Consider the following 13,690-nt stretch of genomic DNA (forward strand, 5'->3'; position numbering starts at 1 on the left):
AAGGGATAAAAGCTTAATTTATCTATGCCGTTGCAGTTGGTCTCAAGTAATACTTTGGTTCAGGAGATGGAATGTGTCTGTACCTAAAATACACGTACAAATACAGTAGCACCTCAATTTACGAGCTTTGTTGGTCCTGTCTTAATTCGAAAACACTTGTATTTCATATCAGCCTCTCCCTATTGCAAGTAATTTCATTTTCATTGCTTAAAACAGCATCATTTTACCATTTAACATCCATCCATCCATCCATTTTCTACTGCTTATTCCCTTTTAACATGCTCTTTGAAAATAAACTATTTTAGAAAAGAAACATTGTAAAACAAAAAACAATACAATAGGAAGTCATAAAAACTACAGTGTATTTACGAAATAATGTAACAATAATTTACAGCATTTACCTTGGAGAGTGGATTTTTACAGTATCTCCTTCCAGCTGCTTCTCCGTCAAACACACCATCACCAGCTTTTCCAAATTTTCATGGATAAATATCCACTGCTTAGATATTATTTTAACATCTTTCGCTGGCGTTAGACTAATTCTGCTTCAGTATGGTGCAGACTCGCAGTGATGTGCTCAAATTGCTTTGCCAAGTTGGCGATGCACTTGGTCATGTTTTTGATGATTTATTTCTTAAATTCAATGCATATCATCCACTTCATCTCTGCAATGTCCTTCATAATCACTTACTTCCTACCCATTGTTTGAAAACAAAGTTATGTTGATCTCTAGCTATACACTAATGCTCGCAAGTAAATCCCAGGGCCGTAGATTTCATACTAAAAATAGACATACTTTCCAATCCAGAAAGCATTGTATGCAAGTAAAAACTCAGATTCATTGAAGTGTGCACATGCACAAATCAAAGCGCATTTCTTTTTTACATCGCAATGAACTTGAAATTCACCGCATATGTCTGCGTGGTGGCCACGCCCAGACCCCGCCCTCTTATAAATACTCAACTCATACTAAAAGTAAGTGGCAGTAACGCACCTTTAACCTTGAGTGCTCTAGCATAAAACAAGAAGAAGAAGAAGAAGAAATTAGCCTTGTGCTTGAGCTCAGCACGTTCTGGCCAATCACAAGTCAGTAGGAGGTGCTTATTTTTCATGTTTGGAGAAAACGATTGTCAGCCACTCATTGCCGTGTCTCCAAAACTGAAATTAGTGCTGCACCCCTCGCTACAATAGTACGTAGAACTTCAGAAGAGGCTGGTGACTCTGATTATCCCTAATATAAATACAATTTGTGTAATTTACCACAATGATAGGGTGAGAAGCTCTGTCATCCGGGAGGAGCTCAAAGTAAAGCAGCTGCTCCTCCACATCGAGAGGAGCCAGATGAGGTGGTTTGGGCATCTGGTCAGGATGCCACCCGAACGCCTCCCTTGGGAGGTGTTTAGGGCACGTCCAACCGGTAGGAGGCCACGGGGAAGACCCAGGACACGTTGGGAAGACTATGTCTCCTGGCTGGCCTGGGAATGCCTTGGGATCCCCCGGGAGGCGCTAGACACAGTGGCTGGGGAGAGGGAAGTCTGGGCTTCCCTGCTTAGGCTGCTGCCCCCACGAACCGACCTCGGATAAGCGGAAGAAGATGGATGGATGGATGGACAGCAATGTTCATTTGTCTTCAGATTATTCAATGTGAAAATTATGTATATTTTGTTGAACGGGGTATTTTACATTTAAACATGCCAGCGCTGTCAACTCTTGTTTGATTACTCAATGTATTATTATAACACAGGAGATGACTTGCTGTAGCAGCCGTTGTAGTGACACACAGGCAGGTCATTCCTACCCGGTCTCCGGTGGCATTAATGTGCTGCAACCCCCTGTAGCTCCTGTCCGCCCGACTGGCCAAGTGTGAGCTGGAGTCACAGAAACACATTGGGACAGCAGTAGGTGGCAAATTGATTGCCTACATAATTGAAGAGACATCCACACAAATATTAATATAAATAATTAAGTGTATTGTCAAAAACTTTTTTTTTCTGTCCTTGCCTAAACCTTTTTTTACATTGCTGAAATCAAATGTTGGTAAAACCCAAACGACTACCTCTGTGTGTCACCAAAGTATCCACAGCCTGCCGGAATGTGCGTACGTGAATCATGAAGTTGGCATGATGCAGCACACATTACCACATCAACGTCCGTCTTGATATATTTAATCTTAAACCAGGTTTTTATACATAAGCAAACTTAATACCCAGATGTTTTGGGCAATTCTTGCTGGGTTCACTGTGACATTTCCTACACCAACTAATGGCAATGCTGCTTGTAACTAACATTTTTGTTTACAGCTTTGTCGAGAAACAATGTCAAAACACACTCAAAACCATGCTTGGCCCATGTTAGTTCAAAACTAAGGAGATATTTTTTTTTGCAGCAAATGAGGACACTGTTTTTTTATAACTTAAAAATGACGATGCCAAAAAAAAATCTTCAACCTTCACAAATCCAGGGGCCCCTCTGTGCTTGGGGCCCCGGTAAAACAAGTCAGAGTAATTGTATTCATTAAGCCATTTTTTTGACATCAGTTTTCTTTTTGCCAGTTCTGATGTAGAGAAGAGAAGAGAAACCTGCTCGACTCCACCAATTAGAGGGGAAACCTCATCCCCCACTGAGGTGCCCTACAGTCACCAACCTACAACCCAACTGCAGGGAGCCATGAGCAATGGTGTGCACAATGTAACCAACAACCTCAGGTAACCATTTTAATTGACACCACACAACTATTTTTCTATGACAACTTTGCACAGCTGCACACTCTAATGAGATCCAGAACGAAAGATGGAAAAACACTTCTGCAATGGGTGAGATAATTATTGATTCACACTGTCAGGGAGGTGTGTATAAATGTTTTTTTGTTGTATCCAAGGTGTATAAAAACCCTGCAGCACACATTTTATGTGCGTTAGGATTAATTATGTGTAAATTATAATATTTGTTGTTACTAAAATTGTATGACGTCACATTTAAGTGATAAAATAAGTCAACATTATATGCTTATTTGTGTTTCATTGTATCCATTAAACCATATCCAATTGTATTTACAATCCGCAAAATTTATGAAAATACCATCTAAACATGACAAAATGCCACAAATTCAGTCAGACGCTTTGAGTATTCCGCTGTGAATAACTTTGGCCATTTCCATCGATTGACTTCACAATGGGATTACTTTTGCACTCTGACTATGTTATTAGACCAGTCATACTGGAAATGCGCAAAAATTGGAAAGAGATGTTTATCATTCACAAATTATTCCAGGGCGCGGTACCGCTGCTGCCCACTGCTCCCCTCACCTCCCAGGGGGTGAACAAGGGGAGGGGTCAAATGCAGAGGACACATTTTTTCACCACACCTCATGTGTGTGTGACAATCATTGGTACTTTTACTTTAACTTTACACTTCTCATATAAGACAAGAACACATATGCTTGGCTTTATAATGCATTGGGGTCCTCAATTGCGTTCATCATACCCTTTTCTAAAAACAACCACAAACCATTTAAATGTGGTGACCTGAAAATTAACCAAATATGAGTGATATTGTTAATATAAGTGCCAATGCAGATGGCCTATTTTAGCAGCGCCTTGATAGCAGTGAGCTAATGCTAGCTTATGCTGCTATTGTTGACACACTGAGCCGGTGGCTGCTTCTGCCTCGTGTCAAACTTGCTAAAATTAGATTCTAGATTAGAAAGTCATGCATACCTCACCTGTTTTTTTTGATTGATTGATTGATACTTTTATTAGTAGATTGCACAGTTCAGTACATATTCTGTACAATTGACCACTAAATGGTAACACCCGAATAAGTTTTTCAACTTGTTTAAGTCGGGGTCCACGTTAATCAATTCATGGTAGAAATGGTAGGTAGTAGACAAAAGTGGCCATTGACCAACAGGCTGGTCAAATTTGATATCCCCCGACACGGCCAATAGACATTAGCTGCTGCAACTTTGTTTAACCCTTCATGAGGATTATGAATCTTCATCTAAACATAATTATGTAAGTGTCCTGCGAGTCGGCATCCCAGTGTGTAGAAATATCACAGTAATTGTTTGTTTAATCATGGCTTATTATGGTTAGTTTGTATGTTTAGTGACTAGCAATGCTGCTGATGCTACAGTGTTTCAATAAAGCTGCATTTGTTAAGCACTCAGCTTCTAAAACCTATTGCTCATCCTCATTGTGTTCGAGATCAAAAATACAAGATTCCGGGTCATAATGTTTTTCAAAGTAATCATTGTTGGCTCTCACAAAATCTACTTAATTAGCATTTTTGTTGATGGGGAAGGGATCTTTGGTTCCTAATGCTACGTCTCAGATCACCTGTGGCTAGTTTATTATCTCTAAAAATGCTTTGGGAATCTCCGTGAAATCAATACTATTTTAATCATATTTATTTATTAGCAAACTTTAGAAGTTTTTTGGTGTCATAAATCAGATATATACAGTATGATAATAGATTTAATGTAGAGGCTACTTGTTTTTCAACTCTACTGGTACTTTAAACTATGAAGATGTATATAACATGCACCTTGAATATTTTTTTTCTGTCATTTCAATATGTAAGTTATAAAAAAAAAACGTAACAAATGTCAAAATTAATATAACCTTCAAAGTTCAATAATAATGTTATTTGAATAAAATTAAGAATATCTAAGACTACCTAAAACCCCCTATCAAAAATGCAAAATGGTTCGTTCTACCTGGAAAGCGGCAAACTTAGCAAACACCTCGCTGAATACCAGTGACGTGCGGTAAGGTTTATAGCTGACTTTTTTTCTCTGCCATTTTGATGGCTCAACCAACACACAAAACATGTTACTCGCTGCGCCAATTGACTCGCTTACGCCACCATATGTCTCTGATCATGAGCGCCCCTATTTTGAGACACGAGAACTGTTTGCCTCACCTCCAACTTTTTTCTCTGCCGTTTTGAACGCTCAGCAACACACCAGACAAGAACGCGCTCTGGCCGCACAGCAGACAGAGAAGTTTACGAGGGACTGCGAAAATTCAGCGATTTTGAAGAAAAAATTATCCAAATTGGTGAAGCTAAAGAAAATTAAAAACTAACAATTACAATTATTTTATCAATATATATTATATTTATTTGCATGATCACAGGTGAGGCACTGCCTCCCCTGCCTTCCCTGACCGGACGGTACTGCTCAATACGGATGCCATGACGTCATCAGACGTCATCTTTAAGTGTTGACATACACACTTCAGCAGGCACACACACACATGCACACACAACCAGCATTGTGACAAGTAAAGCAAAGGAGATAAGGAAAGTAAAAACATAATAAATATACAGTATCTGTGGCAGCATCGGAGAAAGCTATGTACAAGTTTCACTTTTTCAATGCATTGCCCATAACTGTGGTGCATTCAGGGACCCTCAATTAAAGTTAGAAACAGAGATTTAAAAGACTTGGGGAGGATAACAGCCCACGAGATGCACTACTACTACTATTCGTATTATGTAATTCTAATTACACTCGGAGGTAAAGGAAAACTTGACATTATAATCTAAAAAGGCCCCAAACTATTACTTTTTCTCTAACAATCACAGCTACATACCCCTGTGCCTGGACACTGATGGACAAGAAGACGACACAGAGGAGGAGACAGTTCTTAATGAAAACCACCCCCATTGGCACCAAAACCAACAGCACAAACAAAAGTTACACCACAACTCCCCACACAAGCGGCTTCTCCAAAGGCTGGATCAGACCCCTGCCTGCAGCACGGGGGAACTGGACAGATCAGTCACAGGCTCCATGGTTAACAGCTGGGGCTCAGCGTCTGAGGATAACATCTCGTCAGGCAGGTCTAGCATTGTCAGCACCTCGGAAGGATCTTTCTTCACAGATGGAGATTTCAACCAGGCAGAAGCTGTGCATACATGCAAATACCCGGAGGAATCAGGTGAGATGACGCTAGACCTATTTAGTCTGATTACTTAAAAAAAAATACATTTTGAATTGTTGAAATTCTGGAGATGCTTTAATGAGAAGGGTTTGATTTTCGATACAGTTCTGTACTTAAGAAGAATCACCAGAATGTGCAACAACTGCTTTTGTCAATCACTGGCCTCTTGTTATACTGAGAAAACACAGCAACGCAGCATTATATTTCATAACATGCAATGATTCAAGGAACTTTATAATTCTAACAGCAAACCTGAGACATGATGGCACTCAATTTAGTACATTTGGTCGCAGCTGAGATAGGCTCCAGCACCTCCCGCCATCTCGAAAGGGACAAGGGGTAGAAAATGGATGGATGGAAGGTCGCAGTTTTAGCCCAATGACTATGATTGTATGTGTATAATCTAATTTGAGTTAGATATAAATAGCATAATTTAGTAGGAATATTACAAATAGCATAGGTTAATAGGAATATATTATACATATATACATATATATATATATATATATATATATACATATATATATATGTATATATATATATATATATATATATATATATATATATATATATATATATATATATATATATATATATATATATATGAACAAGATTTTGTTTGTGGCACCCTTCTTTATTTATTATTAGACTCCTGAAGGGCCCGCTAAGGAGTCCTTAAAAACATTTTTGACATTGTAGAAAAAGTTGTTTTGGCACCGAAACAAGTTTTGGCAACAAATCAATACAAACATTGAAAGAATACAATATTTATGGTGGGTGTTTTTGGTGACAATATTCATATTATTGTACACTTTTGTTTTTGTGTGATTCAAAGGTTTTAACTATCGCTTCTCTTCTTTACGATTTTGGTTCTTTTTTTAGGTTTAAATAATGGCAGTGTTTTAAATTTAAAGAATAACAAGTTTACCCAGAAGCAGTTTTACTGGACTCGGGCATGCAAGTAAAACACTGTAGAAGAAGAAAGGAGGACAGAGGGCATAATTTCATAATTTTCCAAATATGAAATTATGAAGCAAAAGTAGTTTTTTACATTAATTTTGTGTAGGCCTTTATGTACAGTATTGCTGTCGGCAGATTCATCTCCTGCTCAGAGAGAAATATTGTGTTTGTAAACATGAGACAGTGACCTACTTTATTATTCTTTGACTACTTCGTAAAGCACTCTGGTCAACTCCGTTACTATCACAATCGGTTTTATGTATGCAGTTGATTTCAGCACTAAGAGGTTATGAAGATATATTTTTGTTATTTATTAGATGTTTAATGTATCACTATGTATACATTCTCTTTACAAAGCAAATAAAATAACTAAAGAAATTACTCATGTTTATTAGTTATGATGCAGTTTATAGATGTGTATAAAGATTTTTTTTCCTTTTTAAATAAAATGCAACAAGGTAGTCAAGAATAAGATTTGCTCACTTGATGATGTTCTGTAGTTGGATGTCCTCTCAGAAACACGCTTGTGAAGGAAGTCCAGCAGAGATCATCTTTATCTTTTTTGTTGAACCAAATACAGTAATATCACAAAGTACAGATATTATTTTTAAAGATGTTTTGATGTATTTGTTAATAGTAATGTCTCCTCTAAAAGTCCAGCCTGTTTTTAAATACTTTTTAAAACATACATTTTAAATAATCCCTCAGCTCTACAATATAGAAGTTGATGTTTTAAAAATATTTTGTAGCTTGTACTTTCAAATGTACATGTAAATATTATGTGGAATATCATTTAGGGCTGGGGTCGAGAACCTTTTTGGCTGAGAGAGCCATGAGAGCCAAATATTTCAAAATGAATTTCCGTGAGAGCCATATAATATTTTTTAACACTGAATACAATTACATGCGTGCATTTTTAAGTAAGACCAACATTTTTATATAAGTCTCTTATTCTTTTTAATTACATTGTTATTATAAAGCTAACCAATTATAAATATAATACTTCTTACCATTAATGAGACATCTTGAACAGGTGCGATAGAAAAGGGATGGTTGGATTAAAATGCATGAGAATGTTTTACAATTTGAATGTTATTTTTAACAATGTGATTACCAGCGGAATTATTCATGACTTATTGTGTTAAGCAATGTTAGCTAAGATTTATCTGAGAGCCAGATGCAGTCATCAAAAGAGCCACATCTGGCTCTAGAGCCATAGGTTCCCTACCCCTGATTTAGGTTATCTGAATCATGTATCCCCCTATGTTGTATAATTAGCAACTAAGGCAGGAAATGAATCCCAATAGTGGTAGTTTCAGCGCATTGTTTGTACAAGTCGTACTTGACAATACAATACTATAGAATAAGACACACAATAAGACATGAGTCCACCCATTCAGGAGTAAACAGAAAGAAACAGATGGATCGGATGCAAAGTTTTACTTGCAAACGCTGAAAAAAGTTCCATGCATGAAGTTATCTCCACAGCCTGGATGTGAGGCTCCCTCTCGGGGGAACAAGAAGAGGAACCGCCGGTTCTCGTATTTTAACACAAATTGGTTCCTCATGTCACACCAAGATTTACATGTCTGGTGTCAAATGTTTTAAATTAACAAATACAGCTACACTACATTTTAAAGTTGCTCTTTTCTCTCCGCCTGGAAATGTAACAAAGTATTGTTCCATGCGGAGCTTTGGCCAAATATCACAGCTATATCGAGACAAACATGGATAATTAAAAAATACATAATCCCTAGTGTGTGAATGTGAGTGTGAATGTTGTCTGTCTATCTGTGATGAGGTCGTGACTTGTCCAGGTTGTACCCCGCCTTCCGCCCGATTGCAGCTGAGATAGGCTCCAGCACCCCCCGCAACCCCGAAAAGGACAAGCGGTAGAAAATGGATGTATGGATGGATAATCAATTTATGTACCGCTTATACAACATCGTCAAAGTATTACCATGAATTGATTAACGTGGACCCCGACTTAAACAAGTTGAAAAACTTATTGGGGTGTTACCATTTAGTGGTCAATTGTACGGAATATGTACTGAACTGTGCAATCTACTAATAACATTTTCAATCAATCAATGGCTACTTTAACACGAACATTTCATATAAGTTTTACATGCATGTCCTCATTTCATCTTCAATAGTGTTTTTACAGTGCAGTAAAACTGCTTCCGCGTAAACTTCTTTTAAGCCCCGTCCACCGGCGTCCGCCCCTCATGCTAAAATACTGCCATTATTTTGATGCCATTAAAAAAAAAAAGTGAAACCAGAAAAAAAAAAGTTAAATCGTAAAAAAGAGAAGCAGTCATAAAAACATTTGAAACACACAAAAACAATAAAAGCGGTCAAAAATATAAATATTGGCATCAAAAACACACACACCAAAAATATTGTATTTTTTCAATGTTTGTATTTATTTGTTGCCAAAACTTGTTTTGACGTTATGACGAAATCTCGTTGACATGAATGACTTAATAAGTGTTACAGTATTTATGACAATGACAATAAAGGAATTGATTGATTGATGACACTTGTGTGGAGTGAACAGTAAGTGTTGTATGCTGGATTTGTCACTCCAAGCAGGATTAACCGTTTTGCATTAGTGCAAGTGGGTGTAGGTTGTATGACACATTCCTAATTTGATTCAAACTACCTTATTATTACATTTTGACACCAACATTGATTTAATCGTAATTTTAAATTGTCATATTTTATAACTAAATTGTTTAAAAGAAATTTTAAAAAAAAATCCCCCAATCTTTACAAAAGCCATGGCCATAATCATGTGTTCCCCTTCTTGGTTGGGGATTTAAAAAAACTGGATAGTATTTATGCGACCTACAGTACATAAGGCTTTGATTACTTTTCTTTTTTAGCCACATTCGGAGGTGTAAAATTGTTAACCCAAAACATGCAAAAAAATCTAAAACAGTGGATTCTTTTTGTTAAATCTCAGCTCAGCGACTTCCGCGACCGAGCAGTCCCATGTCCACAGACAGCAATATGAGTCCTGCCATAACACAGAAAAGACACAGGAGGCATAAACAGAATCAATGTGGGCAACAAGGCTACCGGCCCAAAGATGCCTTCAATGATGGTAAAGAAAGTCTTAATGATGCGTATCCCTCAAGAGATTGAATGTATCCTCTCTTCATTTTCTAGACTCTTTCATGCCCCTCAATTTCCCCAGTCAGATGGCCCCAAGTCACTTTAAAGTGAGGGGGGCCACATTGCCCCGAACGGGGTCTGGAGAGGCCAGGGGCCGACGAGGCAGCACTGGGACTCACAGGGTGAGAGAGGCTCCCTTTGAAGACGGCGAAATTCAGGACAGTCCCAAGATGGTATCAAGAGGAAAAGGAGGCAACAAAAGCAAACAGCACTCAGGTATTGGATGGAACGTGTGGTTCTCACTTTGTAGAATAGAATGATTTATGACTTTAAATTGTCCCTTTTTCTTAGAATTTGGGGATAGTCTTCTGTACAGTCGTCCTGCTTTCCCATCAGGTCCAACTCAAGGGGAGCCTGATGAGTTGAATGAACCCAGTTTTATACCTTGTGAAGAGTCAAGCACCAAACAAGGAGGACAGGAGGACTATATGGGAATAAATGAGGTAACGCAGGACTTTTTACAAAATCTAATACACAAAAAAGTCATGTAGTGATAACTCAATTGTTTTTAGTAAGACCAGATTGTATAAACTGAAGTAAGTCTTCCCAGAAAAAAGAATGCAAATTCAATTATTCCTTTTTAATACATCTTAAAGTGTTGGCACTCACTTTGGCTCCAAAATGGGTATTTTGCAGTCATATTCAGTTTTAGGTAAAAAGCATAGGGACTGCCTAAAAGCCTTTTTGTCTAAAACTCAGCATTACGTATTGTGCCTGAACAGCGCAACATGTTAAACTTCCGGTCTGTTCGTGATTAGAAAAATTTGTACAATGAGGAGTTCGGAAATCGAAGTTCCACTCGATCTATCTTATTTAATCATCACAGTATAAACAGTTGTTGTTGTTTTTTTAAATACAACCTTGCTGTATTTTGTATGTGGAAATTAATCCGATACGTATATAACGTAACTGTAGTCTGAACGGTCTGGTCATGTTCACCCGACTCACGTCATCAAAAACGACAAACATAAATATTCGCAAAAGGTGAATGAGCATAAAATAGTCGAAAAGAAGATTTACATTTTTTTTTCTCAAATCAATAACCCTTCACTCCTGACTCCTCATTCACACGCTCCTTGAAACACAGGTTAGTGCAAATACCCCACAAACAGAGAGCCATAATTATTTATTCCTAGATGACATGATTTGCATGAGAAAATGTAGACTCTAATTGCAGGAAACCATCGAAATTGCCACAAACGCACCAGAACTGACCTACTAGAATCAAAACCATAATAATTTCCGTAAAAACACACTGCAGTGTCTGCTGTCATGTTGTGTTTGTTTGTTCTGGTCATATTAGACACCACATTTTTATTTTCTTAGTGTGAACTACAACAAAAAAAGATCTGGTTTAACAAAAAATCTGAAATGGGTGTCATATCCTGTAGTGTGAACATAGCCAACCACTAGTGTTGTCACAATAACAATATTTTAGTACCGGTACCAAAATGTACTCTAATACTTTTCAATACTTTTCGGTACTTTTCTAAGTAAGGGGGACCACAAAAAAATTGCATTATTGGCTTTATTTTAATAAAAAATCTTATGGTACAAAAAACATATGTTTCTTATTGCAATCAAAGAACAATTTTGTCCTTAGATAAAATAGTGAACATACTAGACAACTTGTTTTTTAGTAGTAAGTAAACAAAGGCTCCTAATTAGTCTGCTGACATGTGCAGTAACATATTGTGACATTTCTCATTCTATTATTTTGTCAAAATTAAGAGGGTCAAGCTGTAAAATTAGATTAGTAATCCACTCGTTAGTTTACTGTTAATATCAGGTTATTTTCCATTTTAAAATGTTCTATCTACACTCTGTTAAAATGTAATAATCATTTATTCTTCTGTTGTTTGATACTTTACATTAGTTTTGGATGATACCACAAATTTAGGTATCGATCCGATATCAAGTAGTTACGGGATCATACATTGGTCATTTTCAAAGTCCTAATGAGTCCCGGGACATATTTTCTGAGTTTATAAACATGACATGATTTTTTTAAAAAGGAAAAAAGATTTTAGGATGATAAAAAATATCGATGTATTTATAGTAGTATCGACTACATAGCTATTGTACTTGGTATCATTACAGTGGATGTCAGGTGTAGATCCACCAATGGCATGACGAGCTGTCATGCTCAGGAACGGGTACTTTTCAAACAGACTATGGTACTGTTTTTGATTCATTAGTACCGCAATGCTTTACCAGAACCGGTTACCGTACAACCCTAATTACCCACAATCACTTCTTTATTTGGGAACACGATTCGGGGAAAAGTACCCATTTGTTACGCACAAATGAAAACCGCAGCAAAATGATGGAGATTTTTTTTTTGCGTTGACTCATACGTAAAGAAGGCTGTACAAAACTGGCGGAATCACTGACTGTACTAACTTTTTAAATACATGGAGCACATTGTTTTTTGTTAGTTTTTTGAACAAAATATTGGACGTTTTTCTCATTTCACATTTTACTGTTTTGTAAGCGTTCATTTTCTCTCCTTTTCTAGTTCCTGAAAAGTTGAAAATTGTTTTGACGAGAAACATCCTACAGCTGCTTCACTGAAAGACTTCAAAAAAAGACTACAAATACTGCACAATAAATGCTGTCTTTTTCTACATCCTAGTCCTCTCTCAATATTGGTTAAAAAAAAAAAAAAAAAAAAAAAAAAATTAAAAGTGCTGATGTTTAAGTCTGTGGACTGCTTTCAGGGTGACCATATCAAACAAGATGAATTCACACTGAATGGCTGACGTGCGTGTCGATGAAAATATTGTACATGATGACCGTTTCTCATGTGTTCATGAATGCTTGTCATTTCCAGACATCTTGTAAATTGTTTACTGCCACTAAAGTGCTTCAAATTGAAATTGTTTGTGACAGTGTTAATGTTTTATAAGTGATGTACACCTTGTTCTTGTATTGTTTGTTCCACTTTGGTTATAAAAGCACAATCACATTTTTTATGATTACAAATGTAAGGATTTCATAACGGAGGAACTCACGTGGTGGTATTGTGTAAATCATTTGATCAATTCACTTTATCCTGAGAAAATGAATGTTGATCCTGATTGTGCATTCGGTTCCGTAACATTTTAAGCTGCTTTCATATAAAATTGAGATATCTGTATTGTGTACTAGGAGAAATGCATGCATATCTCCTGTTGGAGATATTAAACATTTACTTTAGCCTCCTCCTGGGATGGTGAAAATTCTGCTTTTGGACTGGTTTGACTTTTTTTTGGTCTGCCCTTGAGTACATTTTATCTACTTGCCTCTTCACATGACCTTGGCAACCACTTCTGAAGTGGACATTACGTCAACCGTCTTCATTTCCTTAATATTCTTCTGACATTAATTAATCCATAAAACCAGATAGCCAGCAAATTAAATAGAGCATACTAGCTTGGGGCATCTGAAGAGTTTGGCGATGTATTTTCATGTCAGTAATAAAGTACAGTGCTGATTAAAGTAATGCAGTATCAGTATAAATTTGGAAAAAAATACATTGAGTGTAGAATTATGCATTTTTTAAAACTAATTGTGTCCCCTTTATTTTAGAGGAAAAAATGTGTGTCAATTTTAATTGAAGT

The 13,690-nt window shown here is 36.9% G+C and overlaps 1 protein-coding gene across 1 annotated transcript in view; it reads left to right on the top strand.

The window, feature by feature from the left end:
- Window positions 1-13,312, top strand: part of LOC133551270 (roundabout homolog 1-like) — a 260,933-nt gene extending 247,621 nt beyond the window's left edge. Inside the window, exons 24-29 of the mRNA XM_061897817.1 lie at window positions 2,553-2,705; window positions 5,590-5,945; window positions 9,877-10,017; window positions 10,083-10,304; window positions 10,380-10,531; window positions 12,607-13,312. Of these exons, the coding sequence (XP_061753801.1) occupies window positions 2,553-2,705; window positions 5,590-5,945; window positions 9,877-10,017; window positions 10,083-10,304; window positions 10,380-10,531; window positions 12,607-12,621 (1,039 nt within the window). The 3' untranslated portion in view covers window positions 12,622-13,312. The remainder of the gene's footprint in view (window positions 1-2,552; window positions 2,706-5,589; window positions 5,946-9,876; window positions 10,018-10,082; window positions 10,305-10,379; window positions 10,532-12,606) is intronic.
- The last annotated feature ends 378 nt before the right edge of the window (window positions 13,313-13,690 follow it).

Source organism: Nerophis ophidion, linkage group LG04 (genome assembly GCF_033978795.1).
Source record: "Nerophis ophidion isolate RoL-2023_Sa linkage group LG04, RoL_Noph_v1.0, whole genome shotgun sequence".
Taxonomy (NCBI): domain Eukaryota; kingdom Metazoa; phylum Chordata; class Actinopteri; order Syngnathiformes; family Syngnathidae; genus Nerophis; species Nerophis ophidion.